The 19,146-nt window shown below is 37.6% G+C and overlaps 2 protein-coding genes across 2 annotated transcripts; one reads left to right on the top strand and one right to left on the bottom strand.

The window, feature by feature from the left end:
* Positions 1 to 67: 67 nt before the first annotated feature.
* Positions 68 to 14,415, bottom strand: slco3a1b (solute carrier organic anion transporter family member 3A1b). The gene is made up of 10 exons (XM_065289121.2): positions 12,578 to 14,415; positions 10,161 to 10,620; positions 6,122 to 6,220; positions 5,600 to 5,860; positions 5,203 to 5,367; positions 4,872 to 5,070; positions 4,052 to 4,187; positions 3,601 to 3,773; positions 1,982 to 2,046; positions 68 to 1,466 (listed from the first exon to the last, which is right to left on the bottom strand). Exons 1-10 carry the CDS (start codon positions 12,731 to 12,733, stop codon positions 1,090 to 1,092), a joined length of 2,091 nt encoding a protein of 696 aa, XP_065145193.1. The 5' UTR covers positions 12,734 to 14,415; the 3' UTR covers positions 68 to 1,089.
* Positions 14,416 to 15,789: 1,374 nt separating this feature from the next.
* gnrhr2 (gonadotropin releasing hormone receptor 2) lies at positions 15,790 to 18,671 on the top strand. The gene is made up of 3 exons (XM_065288866.2): positions 15,790 to 17,311; positions 17,877 to 18,078; positions 18,222 to 18,671. The coding sequence occupies exons 1-3, from the start codon at positions 16,805 to 16,807 to the stop codon at positions 18,662 to 18,664; spliced, it is 1,152 nt and encodes a 383-aa protein (XP_065144938.1). The 5' UTR covers positions 15,790 to 16,804; the 3' UTR covers positions 18,665 to 18,671.
* The last annotated feature ends 475 nt before the right edge of the window (positions 18,672 to 19,146 follow it).

Genomic DNA, 19,146 nt, shown 5'->3' with positions numbered 1-19,146 from the left:
AACTGGATTAACTTAAAAAATGAATATATCTCTATGATTGCGTGTTTTTATTCAATTTTAACGTTCCTGTAGTTTATGATGATGATGCTAAATAGTTGGTAAAGAAAATGAACAGCAAAACTTGCTTTTTAAAACTGTTAATTCCAACGTTTGGTCTCAAACACATAGATGATGTATGGCATTCAAGTCGCATTAAATAATGCAGAGTACTGAAAATGCCACTTACGAGGATGCTGGAGTATAGAAAGTAAATGTGTACCTTCTTCAATAACAGCTTATCTCTTAAAATTTCCATGCACCAACTCTGATGCATCAACATGCAATACCTGCATGCATTTAAATAAATCCAACCTTCATTGCTTCAGTGTCCACTGCTTTATACTAATTCACGTTGCTTTAGATGTTGCTCAGGACCACTGCAGGTGACAAATAAGGAAGCATCACAAAACTAATTGATAACCTTTATCTATTCAAGCAATACATTTTCACAGCCTAAAATGTTCACTATTATGTATTTAGGGTGATTATTTGAGTATTATATGAAGTCTGCACTTGTATCTATGTCTTTAGTCTATTGGCTGTACAGGGGAGACAGAGTAATAATAACATCAATCTTTCGAAGTTTCCTGCTGTTCACTGAACCCTCCATAAAAATATACATAATGCCTCACAATTAGCTGATATCCATATAACTTTTATATTTTTTACATAAGAAAAAAATACTAAAAAGTCCATCCAAAATGAAACCTAAAAAGGTGCTTGTATGCAATCTGGGGCAGGTTTTAACTTACCGAAGATTAATTATTTTTTAACTGCAGTTTAATATGTTTCTTAAATTATAATGTATTTCACCTCCGCATATCATAAATCCAGCATATACTGTATAGCTCCGACTCCTGACTACAGTAACAGTCAAATTCATTTGGCTCTGTTTAGTTAAAACACCCTGGATATGCTGCAAGAGTGCCCCAGGCAGTTTCCTCCAGGCAGCGGGAATGTGCGGAAATGTGAACCTTGCTTTGAATAAATGCATTAATGGGACTAAATTAGCATGTGCATATAGGCCATCTGGCCATCTTTGGGATGGGACTATATGGCTGACTCCACGTTCTCACTCCAGGCGTGGTCATCTAGGTTGTAAATGAATTTGGTGCGATTGGAAGGGTTCTGTGCAATGTCCTTTCCCAGGTTGTCCAGGGTGACGTTGGAGGCGAACAGCTGGGTTGGTGTCAGGTAATCCTCACTGTTTTTAATGTACCTGGAGTAGTTTTGACGCAGGCACTGCCAAGTGACAGCGTAGAGAATGAAGGCGCTGGATTTGAGAACAATGGCAAAACTGACGTAAAGGTAACGGTACGAGACGTTGTCGTAAAGCATGCAGGCTCCCTTTGTGCCGCACACGGAGCTCCATAGTAGGCAGGTGGAGTCGATACCAATGCCAAAGATCAGCGGTGGGGGAATGAAACCTGGAACGTTTTAGGGAAAATGGAGGTTCTGTTTTATAAATGTGACATTCACACAGTGCATCTTATTGTTTCATATAGTGTCTTACACTTGTATTGTGTCTGCCACCAATACTTTTATGTGCTTGACAAATTTAAACATGTCTACAACAAATATGCTTTACATATAAGCTTAAATATACAAATTAAGCATACCAATAATATTAATCAAACCATTTGTGATTGTGACACAGTCTGTGAAAACCCAGCTAAAATAGTTTTTCCTACATAAAATCATTTTACATGATGTAATGAACATACTGTGAAAATATAACTTTGATTTATTTAATACTAACTGAGTAAGGTCATGTAAAAGATTGAAATTAAAGTGAAATCAAACTTTGATGCTCCTAATCTCACAATTAGATTATAAAACTTTACCCTGGATTTTAAAAAGCTTATATTTGACGAAAAAACAACTCGATAGCAATACCAGCAAGAAACGCATTGCCATACAGTATATTTTGCAGATATCTTACCTAAAAGCCGGAGCAACAGAAAGAGAACACCAAGAGCATATGACTTCAACTCTGGACTCACAGTCCTATAGACAAAAACATCATGAAAAACATTACAATGTAAGTTTAAAGGTAAACAGAGTTATTAAGGTAAAGGTGAAAGGAATTGAAAAGTTATTGAAATTGTTTTGCTTCAGAGGACATAATAACCCACTGGGTCATATGGATTACCGGTATGTCCTTTTTGGTTCCTCACCATATATGTATATGGTTTGCTCCCATATAAGAAGATTGGAGGATGGCATATTAATATAAATTATTAGTTTGTGCTCACTGATATTTTTCCTGTATTTTTGAAGCTATGATTGTGTTTATGGTACACAATATAACATGTGTTTATGTTTCGTGTGTAGAAAAACTGTATTTTTCACACAATTTATTTACTTGGTACATGGTACTTTCGCCCCTGCTTTCCCCTTCTTGTGGAAAAAGTATGTGAACTCTTGAGTTAATGACTTCAAAAAAGTTAACTGGATTTTTGCACACCTGGAGTCTCGTTTAGATAATACATTTGGAGGTGTAGACAACAAATACTTTGACAGATAAAAACCTCTTAAACTTTTGGAGTTTGCTCTGCACAAGAAGAACATGCTTATGTGAGCCATGGCTCACCAAAAAGAGGAGCTACAATCAAGAATTGTTGCGTTACATAAAGCTGGAAAGTTATTTTAAAGACTTTAGAAATTCACCAGTCTACAGTCAGGCAAACAATCTACAAATGGAGACGCTTTGGGACTGTTGCTACTCTACCAAGAAGTGGGCGTCCTGTCAAAATGACACTAAAAGCACAACAAAAAATGAAGTGAAGAAACAACTCAGAATGACAGCCAAAGATTTAAAGGCATCATTGGAACTTGCTAACATCTCTGTTTACGTGTCTACAATATGTAAAACACTGAACAAGCAGGGTATCCATGCAGGAAACCACAAAGGAAGCCACTGCTTACTAAAAAGAAGATTGCTGCACACCTGAAGTTTGCAAAAGAGTACATTGACACTCCACAGCGGTATTGGCAAAATGTTTTGTGGACTGATGAAACTAAGATTGAAGTATTTGGAAAAAACACAGCACTACATCTTCCGTAGAATAGGCATGGCATATCATCATAAAAACATCATCCAAACTGTAAAGTATGGTGGAGGAACATGATTTTGGCATGCATCAGGGCCTGGCCAGCTTGCAATGATTGAGGGGAAGATGAATTCCCAATTATATCAGACAATTCTTCAGGATAATGTGAAAATGTCTGTACGTCAGCTGTAACTGTGTAGAAGTTGGGTGATGCAACAGGACAACAACCCAAAACACCAGAGCAAGTCCACAACAGAATGGCTTCAGAAAAATGAAATCCGCCTTTTGGAGTGATCAAGTCAGAGCCCAGTTAAGCACCGTTAAGTGTACTTTGACAAGTTTGTTAATTGTATATTAAGTACACAATAAGTGCATGATAATAGTACATTTACTAAGTGTACTTAAAGTGTATTTCAGTGCACTTTTTATTCACCTGTGAAATTATAAGAGAATTTTCATATTTGGGTGCACCTTTCCTCTTATCATATAAAAGGGTGAGCAGCATTACCTGATCAAGATGATGACAGATGGAGTCTGGGCCATGGCTCCGATCATGCTGCATACGCACACGACTGCAAGAAAGGTGAGAAAGGCCTGCTGACAGCCTGGGCTGGGACACTTCCCTGGTGATGCTGTGCCCTGCCCATCGCCATGGGCGATGCACTTACATCCCGTCAGATTCTGAGAAAGGGAGGGAGGAAAGCGGATCTGAGTGCATATTTCATGACAAATCTAAAGTGCTACTCTGGAGATTTCCAAGCAGCCAATCAAAAGGGCGAAAAAAAAAGATTATGGGGTATAATGCATCTAAAAGAGTTAAAACGAGTATTCCCCAACTAGACTCTAGAAAAACTCTTACCACTTCAACCTCAGGAAACACGTATCTCTTAGAGTATATTGATCTGTATGAAGTGGTGATTGAACAATTCGTCTATGAATGAATGTGGGAGGAAACTTACGGTTTTAGTGCAGCCAGCCAGACAGGCTGAGAGGTAGGTAATGCCATTAGATCCGCAGACGGGGCTTACAGTTGATGTGTAACAATTACAGCCTGACACACACGCAACCTCTCCCCGTTCCCATGACCCAAGACTCCTAGGAAAAGACCAATAGAAAAGAAAAATGATATATGAAATCATTGGTAAAGCATTCCATTAGCAGCCCTAAAAGGTAAGGTCATGGGTCCGGACCCAAGGACCATACACAAATGTAAAGCTTGAATGCACAGTAAATGTTGCTTTAATTAAAAAGACCGGTCAAACGCATAGATGTAAATGTAACTTATTTCATCTAGTGATCAGATTATTAAAGATAAAAAACAGATTTGGTAATGTCACCCGCATGATTTTTTTCCCTGAGAAAAAGTCTCACACAGGTGCTTCCTCTAGATTTTCAGAAAAAAATCCCAAACTGTCTAGATTTGAATCTGCAATCAAAAATAAGATTATTTTAATGACATACTAAATATGACATCAAATATTTGAAAATCAAATAATCTGTCACTTTAACTAGCTGAATGTCATGCATGTTTATATTTTGTCAACAAGTTATTTTGCCAAAATATAACTATTAAGTTAAGGTATGCCCTTCAAACTGTATTGAGGGAGGTCAATCACATATTCCTAAAGCCACAGACACTATAAATATCTACAAAGTGCCTTTGTGTTGTGAACACACCAATTTTGTGCTCTGAGTGACTGTGTTTATTTTTATTTGTCGCAGATCATCACTGTGATTAAAAATTAGTTTAAGGCTTTTATGCTGAAGCGCTCTACTCACTCGTTGCCATAGGCAACAGTAACCCCGGCGACTGGGCCCGTATCACATCCGAGGAAAAGGAAGGAAACGTAGCAGGCCGTAGAGATGATATTTACAATCATTGCCAGACGGATAGCCCCTAATGCCGACAGATCCAACTTTTTCACCAGGAGGCCTCCCAGGAAAATACCCAAACATGCACAGGGGATTGCCGTCATACCTATAAACAAGATTTTGCATGCAGCGATCAATCAGTGCATATGATTTCAATACAAAGGTACACATGACACAGCGTTTTATGATTTGATCACATGCAAAAAAACATTTATAGAAGGCACATTTATTCATCTACCTAGGAGCTGATTGGCCGAGGTGGTTGAGAGGTTAAACTGCTGTTCCAGATATTTCCCCAGGAAGGCAGCAAATCCAGCCACCACTGCAATTTCCATACAGGCCGCAAGAATGACACAGGTGAAAACCGGATTGGATAGCAGATGCTTAGTCACCTTGGGGATAACTAAAGGAAATTTGATTGGAATTAGATGTCTATATTAGTTTTTGCACAATGTTCTAACAAGAACTGTATTGTACTGATAATAAGTAACGTTAACAAAGATTAATAAAAGCTAAAAAAAAAAATATTGCTTATTGTTAGTTCATGTTAGCGTTGTAATAAATACAACCTTGGCAGGTCAAGTTTAATGTAAACCTGCTTATAAAAAATGCCCAGCGTCTGTCCGTTCTCTCACCCTGCAGGTGTTGGCAGCAGGTGAGGCCGGTGTTGATCTCGGGGCCATCTGAGGTTTTGACTCCTTCGTATTCCTGCACCAACTCAGCCGGCAGCATGGCCTGTTCACTCTCACCCGCCGGATCCTCGCCGGGCTCGTTCAGTGACTGCGGGAAGCCGAACATGAAAAACGAGGAGATGAAGAGGAAAAGGCCACAGATGATGAAGCCGCCCCACCAGGCGCCAATCCACCGTGGGTCATCAGGTGTAATGTCCAGTGTGGCTGTTAGGAGTAAACAGAGATCTGATGAGAAATGATTATGGTGTGGTGTCCTATTACAATCCATTACATTCATCCACTTAGCAGACGCTTTTATCTGAAGTGACAAATATACAAACATAAGCGATTAATCATAAGAAGCCAGACTAATGCTTCCGCCACTCTGCAGAAGTGGTGACTGGACTCAATTGCGCCCTTCTTTATTTTCGCCATTTTTCAGTTTGACATGCAGCAATATTGTATTTTTTTAATTTTAGTACTTACTTGTGTCAATGAAGACTGCATCAACATACACTTTAGTGCAGAGAGAGCCAAGAATGAAACCACATGCTGGTCCAAAGACCAGCGTTGAGAATAAGATACCTGTAATGCAATAAAAAAAACGATAGTCACAGAAAAAAAGATGATCAAAAAATCTCTTTGTCACTGGAGCTGTACCCTTTCAAAAATGACACCTTCGCATCTAAAGAGTCCCTCAGTGGTTTATAATTGGTTCCAAATGCATACATATTTGCACCCAAATGGTACATACTGTATTAGGCCATTTTGGAAAGGTACTGCCCACTGACAGCTAAAGACCATTTTTTCTTACAGCTACTGTAACCTGGTCATGATTTTTTTTAACAAGAGAGGGAAATTAAGTCAGACGTATTTTGTGTGTTAAAGGACCACATCTAGTGGTGTGAATTGCAACCAATGGTTCAGTCCACCAATCACCCCTCCCTTTCAAAACACAAAGTGAAGCTACGGTAGCTGCCACAGAACAAACAGGTCATCATCTGAGTATCCCGGAGATCATCTGAATGGATTTCAAAACGGTAAAAATTAAATGTTTAACTCTATAGGTGCTGGAAAATTATCATATTTTTTAAAAAGTGGAGTGTCCCTTTAGTCAACATTATGGCAACATTCAACTGAGCTTAACCTGTATTTAACCTGGAAAGCTTTCTAATTATAAAGATGATAAAGTAGTTTTCACTTGTAAACAATTACTTGCTTCTTCACATAACCTACACTATATATGACATGATACCTGGCAACTGATAAGTTTCTACACATTTGTGGGAATACCAAAAGGGTATTACAGCTCAAATACATATTTGTAAAGATTGTCCTATCAGCTGCTTTATCCCTCAGCCGGTAATAATTCGTCCAGACACAGTCTCATAAAAAGAAAACCCTTAAATTTGATGTAAGTTGCTATGGATAAAATGTCTGTTAAATGTAAAACAGTGCTCTCTGAGGTAAACTTCCTGACCTGAGGCAAAAGACACCTGAATCGCCTTTATCTGAGACTTACAATGTTATTGCTGCTGTCCAATCTTATTTATTAGCCTAGAATAAAAATTCCTTATGTGTACCAGATCATGCATATCAGTCTTAATGCTACCCACCCAAAAATCACAATTTAATCCTAGATTTTGTGTTAGCATAGATTCCAGATAGCACCTGAGAAACGTGAAAGACACCAGAGCATTGTGAAAACCACAAAATCTAAACGGAAATAAAGCTTAATAGAAAGGGCTGAGAAAGATGATATAAAAAAAGAAGCTTGCAAGTTTTCCACAGACATTAATATCTACAGACAGACATGTCAGCTCTATGCTATAGATGTCAGACACACTGCAGAGAATTGAGAAAAACAGGAATGCTGTGAAATGTGCACACTCATAGCACAATTCCCCAGAAATTCAAACATGTGTCATCATTTACTTGTACACATGTTATATCAATCCATATGTTATACCATTACCTTATTCCATAAGTTGTAATGTTAGGCACTGAGCTTCAGCTACCACTTAAAGGGATAGCTAATGAAAAATGACAATTCTGTCATCATTTGCTCACCCTCATGTTGTTCTAAACCTGTATTCTGTTAAACACAAAAGAATGCTAAATATTGATAAGCACAAAGTTGAAACTACCCATTAGAATTGTGGCGATAGACAATCGATATTATCGCGTATCGACGATCTCAGACATGTGGCACATAGCGGGCTTTCATGATGATAGTTATTATTATTATTATCATAATAGTTTTAAATTTATAATAATAATGGGCGCGTCTTGGACTCTTGCTCAGACCTGAACACGTGCGGTATGGACTCCTTCTAGTACCTGAACTAGTAATGGCATAACTCAGACTCTTCCTCACACATGAGCTCATAATTCGCACCGCTCTGACATTTCCTTGCACTAGACAGGTTGTTAGGCATGCAGGGGTTTAAAAGCAGTGAGTGTGTTGTTCCCGCTCCCTGGCACGCAGGAAATTTCAGAGCGCCTGTGCTGTAACTCTTTCCCCACCATTGACGAGTTAACTCATCAATTAAAGGTGGGGTGCATGATTTTGGGCCGAGTACCAAAACACACTTATAGCCAATAAGCAGTAAGGGGCACGTCTACTAACCGACATCATTGCTTTAGGTGATTTCAAATGTCAACATTGGCTTTCAGAGATCATGCACCCAGCCTTTAAGAGAAAACACTTCCCTGCCAATGATGACTTTTTCCTGCAATCTGTAATAACAATACTATCTGCAACTTATAAAACCTGGAAGTATCACCTTAGGGAAAACAGCTGTATGTCCGTCTATGGATCGCTCTGAATCTGATCTCTATCAAAAGTCCTTTACAAGTCCTTTATCTCAGCTTTGTACAAATTTTTTTTGTTTTTGAAGAAACCTATCCATATTTGAGAGGTGATAAAAGAGAACTAATGAAGGTAGGATGGAATTTTTTCTTCTTCTTTCATTTGATATATTGTATGTTTATATATTTAAAGAAGAATATTTTCTGGAAGGCATTAAACTTTTGTAAAAATCATGAAAAATCCTGGCGGTGACTGGCAACTTTTTTTTAAATCGCTGGCGGGGAAAGAGTTAATGAAGCGTTCGGATTAATTGCATAAGTTTTAAGAGGGATGTGGTTCGTGAGAGTGTTGCCCTTTTTTGTCCACCAATCAAGTGACTTGTCATAAATGAATAAAAAAATGAACAAATAAATAAATGAGTAAACTATTGCCCCACCACACGATACTATCGTGCATCAGTGATCTCACAGGCTGACGATAGGACGATCTCAAAATGGGGCATATCGCCAAACACTAGTACCCATTGGCTTTCATAGTATTTGTTTTTCTATTATGGAATTCAATAGGTACTGTTAACTGTGTGCTTACCATTATTTAGCAAAATATCTTATTTTGTGTTCAACAGAATAAAGCAACCCATACAAGTTTAGAACAACATGAGGGTAAGTAAATGATGACAGAATATTATTTTTTGGGTGGACCATCCCTTAAATATCATCTTAAACAGCAAGGCCAACCTCGTTTATAATTTCTTCTCGTGTTCCACTTCCATATACAAAAGAAACTTAAATGTGTTTGGAACTAAACTGACAGGCGAACTAACCCTGTAACACATTTAGTGTGGGATCTGAGCTATTCCTTTGAGCTATTCCTGTATGCATCAAATGTGGTGTGGAGAATTGTTGATAGCGATAGAATAAGAAGAAAAGAGAAAGAGATAGAAAGTGAGCTGCCTGAGGGATGACAGAAAAGCCAGCACACATTAGCTTCACAGTAGTAATAACATTCACTGAAGGCCATCATTGCATCTTGTGTAGCTTACCCCCTAACAACATAGCAACAGGAGATGAAGACAGTGGTGCACCAAAACTAAACAAGTGGATTTCAATTCAACACTCGTAATTTCCCGTAAGAGTCCATTTTGTGCCAAATACAATACCAGCTGCTGTACAGAGCTTCACTTTTTAAATCATGTGTGTAGCTTGGTACAAAAACAGTCTGCCAGGGAGTCCATCAGGATAGCAATAAAAAGCAGTAAAAGATCCACTGTTTGATGCTTTGTTAATGATTAATAACAAAAAAGTGGTGTATTGGCAAGATATTGGTGGTGCTGCTACCTGATATGCACTAAAACAACAACAGTGCACTCTTAAATTTCAATGTCCTGATCTGTACATTTGCAAACACTTGTGTGTTGTGCCATTTGAGGATGTTCTTGACTATTTTTAGCTGGATAGATTAAGTTAAACAAAACAATGCTTTTTCCATGACTTTTTTAGAACACAACTATAGTGAAATAGGTGATTTGCAAGCTTTAAACATTTGTTTGTATGACACGTATAGTAGAATATGTGCTACTCAGTATTGATTGTGTGACGCAAGGCAATAAGGGTTTAAAAGAAACCATTTTTGCTTTATTGATGAAGAGGTCATTAAGCTTTACTGATGGGCCTTCGGGGCACCTAAAAAAAAAAAAAAACGGATCACTCTTACCGATATAAAGAGAAGAATCTTCTCGCCTGACATGATCGTCAATGTAAGATACACCCAGCGGCTGAAGAGGTGTCGCCCCGATTCCCAAAAGCATCTGTGCTCCAATCAGCATCAGATACATCATGTTGGTATTGGTTCTGTTCCCACAGAAATAACTAGAATCGGACAGTCCTGGCCGACTGGTATTGGAGCACACATCCCTTCCTTGTCCTATAGGTCGTGACTCTCCAGACTGATATTGATACTGCTGGGTCAAAAACTCTGGCAGCGCTGACAGTAGGGCTCCCAGTGCCATTACGATTCCCCCACAACCAATAAGACGTGGCCGATGGGCTCTGGCCCCAAAGTAGCTGACAAACAGGATGAGGGCAAGGTTGCCAATCTCAAAGCTGCTGGCAATCACACCAACGTCAGCGCTTTGCAAGTTGAAACGTCGCTCTAGCGTGGTGAGGACACTGACCTAAAACATAAATAACAGTACACGGTTACTTGTCATTACTTTCGAATTGGCACAAAATCACTAGATATTGATTTACAATCCCTTTTGAATTACAGCATTGTGCTCATTGCCACATTTCTAAGGTCCTCCATTTACTGTTTTTTACATAAGATCATCCTACATAATATAAAGAACGTTATTTAAAAATATAGCCTTGATATCTTAAAAAGGGATAGTTCACCCAAAAATGAAAAATCTGTCATCATTCTCACGATATTTTTGAGAAATTTTTGTAACCAAACTGATCATGAGCCCCATTAAAGGTGGTGTGTGTGAATTTTAGCGGCATCAAGTGGTGAGATTACGAATTGTAACCAATAGTTCAACCCTCAATTTTGAAATGCATACGTTAACCAAAAATGTCATTTTGTGAGACAGCATAGGGACGAAACGCGCTCTGTTGAACAGTTTGTCCTTTTAGGTTTACTTTAGAAACATGAAGACGACTTTCATGTGAAGGGACCCGCGGTGTATGTAGATAAAACGGCTCATGCTACAGTAAAAAAAACAACACAGTTCATAATGTAAGATCTGTATATACCACTGATAATATAGTTATGTATATTATATTGCATTTCTGTCAAGATCCATCTAAAAGTTACACAATGCACCTTTAACTCCCATAGTAGGATAAAAGAATACTATGGAAGTGAATGGGGCTCATGAACGGTTTGGTTGCAACATTCCTCAAAATATCTTCCTTCGTGTTCATCAAAACAAAGAAATTCATACAGGTTTGTAACAACATGAGAGTTAGTAAACGATTCAATAATTTTATTTTTAGGTGAACTATCCCTTTAATTAGTGCTGGGCAAAGATTAATCGCGATTAATCGCATACAAAATAAAAGTGATTTTTGGCATAATATATGAGAATGTGCTGTGTGTAATTATTATTTATAAATAAATACACACACATTCATGTATGTATTTAAGAAACATTTACATGTTTATATATATTTATTGATATTTTTATATATTCTATATTAAAAATAAATAAAAAAAAATTATATATAAGTCAAACAATTCTGAAATGAATATATGAATGTGTGTGTGTGTGGTTAAATATACACAATAATTAGACACAGTACACGCACATATATTATGCAAAAAATCACTTTTATTTTGTATGCGATTAATCGCGATTAATCTTTGCCCAGCACTACCTTTAATATATTAAAAGAGTAAGACCATGTCAAATATTTAAGCTAAAGTGAAATCAATGATTAAAATCAAACATTGATGCTCTATAATAATCTGATTATTATTTAGCCTGGACCAAACAGGCAGGGTAACATATGTTTTGTGAGTAGGCCTACAGGACGACCTTATGACTTAAAGCCAGCCTCAGCTAACCAATTTTTTTATTTTTTTAGAGAGCATGGATGCTGCGTACTGTCAGTCATAAAATATGGCAGACGTCAATAAGTGTTGCCATAAACAATTTGTTTTATATTCTGGATCCCTTTAACGTACCATCCAGGTGTTGCATCGTGGCCTTTTATTAAAAAAACAAAAAATATATATGGACAACGGCTGTAGAATAATGATATATGAATCACTACCTTACTTTAAACCCTACGGAGCATGCGTTAATGTAACTGCGTGCATATTTCTCATCCTGTCCAGCTCGTGCTGAAACTTAGGGTCTGACATCATTTGATTTCATAAGATCATGTGGCTTAACGACAAAATACAATCCTCTGTTTATTCCTGACCACTGGGCCGTTCAGTGGACTGATGATTATTTTCAATCATGTACAAATACAGCAGTCGCAATACTGCACACACCAAACGCCACCTCATAATCTTGTTTTTGTGTGCTTCAGGGGCAAAGGTAGGTTATACATACCGGATTCAATGTCATTACAATCCATGACATCACGTGCAGTAAATAGTATGAGCTGTATGAGACTCACCAGATAGGCTCCTACAGTGCCCTGTGCCAACATTAAGGCACATTGTGATACAAGGAATATTTTGATGTTGGAGAAGCATGATGTCTTCTTCTGACACTCGTCTGGTTCAGTGTCTGGCGTGCTTGCGTCCGTGTACATCGAGTGTTTCACCTGCATCCTCCGATGCGGACTGCAGCAGCAAGAGTCGGGCAGAAAGTGACCATTGAGGACGAGTTTTCAGATGGATCCACAACCAGACGTTCACGGGTCCATTAACATCGCCTCCGGTTCCGGTCCGGTGAGGATGAAATCAGATCGAGTCGTATGAGATTATTTTGCTCGCTGCCGTTTGGTATCGCAGACTACGCATTTAGATATCTGAATCGGAATGGTCCGAAGAAACCGTCGGAGGACCACGGCAGTCTATTAATACCACGAGCATCACCGACACACGGAAACTGCGATCAGATGCGCGAGGTTCTTACAGGCGCCTGTCGCTCTTTTTCATTGGTGGGGAGAGTTTGCTGGTGTGGGGGTTCAGGACAGTCGTGGCGTGGATGTTGCGTGTCCTCGCGACCACAGTCTGCACCAAATGATGACCTCTCTCTCTCCTTTCCCCCTCTACTTCAGCCACTCACTGTGTCTATCTTAATATCCCCCCCTCCCACAAGATGTTAGATAGATAGATAGATAGATAGATAGATAGATAGATAGATAGATAGATAGATAGATAGATAGATAGATAGATAGATAGATAGATAGATAGATAGATAGACAGACAGATAGACAGATAGACAGATAGACAGACTATTCTAAAATGTCAACGTCTAAAAATAACACTTAATGTGTCCATAGAGCAATGCACCAAATTGGGGATATAAGCCGCTGCTGAGCCTCTAATTTCATGATGTGGAGTGATGTTGTTTTATGTGAATTTATTGAGTATTTAATTTAGATCTTTATAAATTCTTGGCAAATTTAACCAACAGTAACATTATTTTTCATGTACTCCTGACTACTGGTTCAAATTTGGTAGTAAATATTAATTATAAACCACTGGATTTTTGTAAATTTTAGCCCCTTCTGTATATGTTTATGTTATCTCTTTAAATTAACTTACTATTCAAAATTCATACAAAAAAAATGTCTTTTTACTAACTCGGTAAAGATAACATCAGTGCCTGCATCATGCAGTGGTCATTTAGTGTGGCTATTTTCACAGTGAGTGTGATTGTAGGTAATCACGAGTTTTGCACTGAAGGTCTTGGTGCTTCAATACTCTGAAGCAAAGACAATTTACTGCTGCCTAAAGAATGGACTCAGCAATAGCATAACAGTATATCTCAGACTGTCTTTAGAGGCAGAGTTGATTTACACACACACGCACGCACACACACACACACTAAGGAGAGAGAGAGAGAGAGACAGAGAGAGAGAGAGAGAGAGAGTATTGACTTGTTGTTTTTTTATCCACCCTACAGAGCAAGAATCACCACTCCTTGTGTTTTCCCATCTGTCTATGGCTCTACTGGGCCCTTACAGTGATTCATATTGAGCCAAACAGGGCTGTGCTCAATGATAGCATCACACATCCCTCTCTTTTTCTAATGCGTGCATAACATTACCATTTTTGTTTGCATTTCTTGTCCAAAAGGCCTGATATTAAAATTACATAAAACAATTCAGTGGGCACAAGTGCTTATTATCTATCCAAGAATAGGGAAGAGAATCCTGACTTCTAACGAATAACTGATAAAGCATCAAAATGAAATAGTCAAAAAGTAATAGGGTTGCAAATGTAAATTGTCTCTTGTTTGTATTTATTGATTAACTTATGCTTCATATGACTTAAATACAATTTTAAAATTATTTTTTACAAAAAACATTTGAAATGAGCATGTAATTATTTGTGTGCAATGTGTCACAGCTAATAAACTTAGGGAGTTTATCATTGCCACTGTTTCCTTTAGTTCGCAGTCACTAATTTCTTTATTTTCGTTAAACATTTGAACAAAGTGTGTTGTAAAAAGCACAATATAAATAAACTGAGTTGAATAAATTAATTGATATTATAGTGAAAGTACAAACTGCTAAACAATACTGGACTCGAGGATAAAATACAGCTTAAAGCTCAAACCTGTATACATTTCTTTCTTTTGATGAACACAAGAAAAGATATTTTGAGGAATGTTTGTAACCAAACTGTTCATGAGCCCCATTCACTTACATGATATTCTTTTATCCTATTTGGAAGAAAATGGGGGCTCATGATTGGTTTGGTTACAAACATTCCTCATATCTTCTCTTGTGTTCATTAGAAAAAATAAATGTATACAGTTTTGTAACAACATGAGAGTGAAACAATGATGACAGAATTTTTAATTTGGGTAAAGTATCCCTTTAATGCTTTAAAGAATGTAGTGGAGGGCGACATCTAGTGGTAAAAATGAGCTTTGCACCATGTTATATGAGAGGATAGACTGTTTTAATAATATGGAAGAGTGTAAATGGAATACAATAAATTCAATGATGCAGTCATTACTAGAAAGAGGAACACATCTCTTCACTTAGCAGGAAATATCAAAGTCCAACATGTTACTGAGGCATTCAATTTCAATTATAGTTAACCCATAGGCTGTATGTCAAGGTAAATTGTATTGACAACGATCAGGAGTTTTGAGCAGTAGACTGAACCAGTTATCTAGATCAATTTATTTAAACCACCTAGGCTACTACATAATAAAATCATACCTGAACAACTTATGCTTTAAACCATATGTCAAATATTCTATATATTCACCATGCTATGGAATATAGTGGGACAGGAAACATTTTAAAATGTTGATATTTTCTCATATCTCTCTTATGTAACATAGAAAAGATACATAAGAGTTTAATAAATTAAAAGGTTTAGTTTTTAGATTATAGGGGCTTTCTGTTCTTGTCCCTGAAGCTAAAACCATAGTAAGGTTATGAGGCTTTCAGGATGGAGTTAGTAGCATGTCCGAGCTCAGAGCAAGGATTGAATTTGTCCCTCTGTGGGACACAGTGACCTTCCTGACAACACTCTTTCATATCACATGAGTCCAGAGTTAACAAGCAAAACCACAACAATTAAATCACACAAATACTGACTTCCGGATTAATAACCAAGCGATTTAACATTGAGATTAAACTATGAGTTATACACCAATCTCATCTTCAAAATGCATTAGCAAACTAACCTCTAAGTGAACATGGTTCTTTGAACAGGTAACACTCATAATATGCAGCATGGAGGTGGTGGAAAGATTGTGCTTTTTTAAACCTATTTAGTTCTACTTAAAAAGTAAGTCACCTGGTTGTCTTAAAATTTTGAGTAAAATCATCTTAAAGATATTAGTTAACTCAAAAATAAAAAATTGTGTCAACTAATATTTTTAAGTTGAATTAACTAAAAAAATGTAAGGCAACCAGGTTTGTTTAGTTGAACCAACATATCTTCTTTATTTAAGGGATGAAACCAAAAATAAAGATTAAATAAACTAAAATGAATTTAAGGAGAAAAATCAACAATGCATATATTTAAAATTTGTGCTGCTTGGTAAATGGCCGTTGTGTAGGCTAATGTTTAAGTGACGTATAAAAAATATTGATAATGGGCCTATAATACAGAATAACAATAAAAAGTAAGATCAAAACATGGTAATTTTTTGGTTCTTTTCCTCCTGTAAAGTTGGTGAAATGGCCCTTCGGTTCTCGCCCCTCAAGACAAAAGACTTGTTTTAATTCTTTCGGCACCGCAAGAACCGACAACCGGATGACGTCAAAGTTCCGCGAGAGAGATTTAAAAGCAAACTCCTCCGTATGTTTTCGCGAATCGCTCTCGCGGTACTTTGACGTCATCTGGCTGTCGATTCTTGCGGCACTAAACAAGCCTAAACTGGGCAGTCTTAATTAACCACGCCCATCGACGGTGATGAGATTAGTAATCATAATATTTACTTCACTTAAAACTGGCCAACTCATCAAAATGACTGGAGATCTCTGGAGTAACAAACTGGAAATGTTCAAAAGAAGAATACATTTAAGGCAATGATTTCTGTCTGTTTCCATTTGTAATAGTTTATAACGTTTATTAGTCAACTAAATTGAAAAATTGTCGTTTAAAATAAATTTAAAATGGCATAGATACAATGCGTTTTTGGTGACCAGGTCTCTCCTAACCTGTACAACTTCGCGCCTTGTGAGTGGTGATCTTAAAGAACTATGAACTCCACCTATATTACTGAGGACACTTTTCTGGTAAACATCACTTGCGATTCTGCATGTGACCCCAGCATCCTAAAAAAGCTGCCGCGCTTTAGCACAGCGGCTCGGGTCCGAGTCACCGTCACCTTCATTCTGTGCGCACTGTCTGCCTGCTGCAACCTCGCCGTGATGTATTCAGCAAGCCACAACCACAGAAAACAATCTCACGTCCGACTGATCATCACTAACCTGGCGGTGGCCGATTTATTGGTGACGTTTGTGGTCATGCCGCTGGATGCTGCGTGGAATATAACGGTGCAATGGCTCGCAGGAGATCTCGCGTGTAGGACACTGATGTTTCTCAAGCTCGTGGCCATGTACTCGTGCGCTTTTATGACCGTGGTGATAAGTTTGGATCGACAGGCTGCCATCCTGAACCCTCTGTCTATTAACCGAGCCAGGAGGAGGAATAAAGTTCTGCTGAGTGTAGCATGGACCATGAGTATCGTGTTATCCATACCACAGGTATTCAACAAATTATATCACAAATAAATATTACTGCAATAAATGATTCGGTGTTATTCTCGTTTCAACACAATTTAGACTGTTAACAACTATTTTATTAATTTTAATTAAAATATGCTGTAACTAAAATTTTGAATAATAAATTGTATAATGGCAACATAAGAAACAGGTGACAATTTAATGAAAAATGCTCTGGTCAAAACCTTCCTGCAGTATTACTGAAGCTTGCTTTAAAATAAAACAAAATAAACATTTTGTTTACTTTTGGCCTTAGGATTCCAATTCTTTTTACTTATCTGTGTACAGAAAGAAAGACAATTTGCACAATATTCATTTCTTCTTATTACATAAATAAATAACATTTTTCCAAAATTATTGGTAAATTAATGGTATGGAGATTAAAATAAAAATATTAGGCAAATAAATGACTTAAATATTTTGACTTAACTTTAGTGTTAAAGTTATGTTAAACAATGTAATTCTGTTCACTGTTTCTTACCATTTTTTGTCTAATAAAACCTACATTGTAACACATATCTGTGCTTGGCATGTCCCCCTTATCCAGGTGTTTGTTTTCCACGTTGTGGTGATTGATTTTCCGGAGCAGTTTATCCAGTGTACGACCCATGGCAGCTTTAGCTCACACTGGCAGGAGACACTTTACAACATGCTTACTTTCACCTTCCTCTTCCTCATACCCCTCCTTATCATGATCTCTTGCTACACCAGGATACTGTTTGAGATCTCCAAGAAAATGAAAGACAACTGTAAGTCACGACTAAAACATTTGTATTTGCATGCGGTAGTACATTAAAAGACAACTTAACTTTGATGTGGAATAAGTAACCTTATTATAAACTGTCAATCAGCTTAACATCTTGCTGCTTTTTGTGATCTTTCTCACATTTAGTGCTATCCAATAGAGTCCAGCTGCGCAGGTCAAAGAACAACATCCCTAAGGCACGTATGCGTACACTGAAGATGAGTGTGGTCATTGTCCTGTCATTCATGGTGTGCTGGACACCATACTACTTGCTTGGTCTATGGTACTGGTTCTATCCTGCGGGTTTGGAGGAAACCGTGTCTCACTCCCTCTCACACATGCTCTTTGTCTTTGGCCTGTTAAATGCTTGTTTGGACCCCATCATCTATGGTCTTTTCACCATTCCACTGTGCAGGGGCATGAGGCAGCGGCGGCATGACAGTAACATGGTAACATTTGAGCTGGAGAACACTAATAACTCTATGATGACTTCCCTCAGATGCTCCGCCTCCTCTATCACCTTAAAAAGACTGACAGTTCAGCACACTTCTAAAGAAAAGCTTGAATTAGACGGAGAGCATGTAGATTGAATTAGAGATGATAGGGGTGAATAAAGAACGATTTGGATAAACACATAAAGGAATATACATAGTGTAAAATAGCAAATGCTTGTGAAAAATTCCTGTTATACATGTAGGCACTTAACTCTTTCAAATATATTTATATAGAGTCATTATTTTAAAATATTTTTAAGTATTGTCAAGTATTTTAATACTTAAGTATCCAAGTCTCATGGTCAGGAGTTGAAATGACAACAAATGAATTGGAAATTGAATTCTGTAGGGGCTTGGCAGAGACCATTAAATTCAATGCGAATAGGCTGTGACTCATAATCATTGCGAATTTCATAAACACAACTTAACACAAATCATCTCTCATCTGTACGCATACAAAATGTGACTAGAAATAAGTAAATAAACACATTTTTTAGAAACCGGAGGATGAGAAATCTGGCTACATTGATAAACACTGCAGCCCAAATTTAGCCTGTGTTGCGGTTAAAAGACCTTAT

This window comes from Paramisgurnus dabryanus, chromosome 2 (assembly GCF_030506205.2).
Source record: "Paramisgurnus dabryanus chromosome 2, PD_genome_1.1, whole genome shotgun sequence".
NCBI lineage: Eukaryota > Metazoa > Chordata > Actinopteri > Cypriniformes > Cobitidae > Paramisgurnus > Paramisgurnus dabryanus.
Note: the sequence above shows the minus strand (reverse complement) of the source record. Positions and strands in the feature narration are given on the sequence as shown.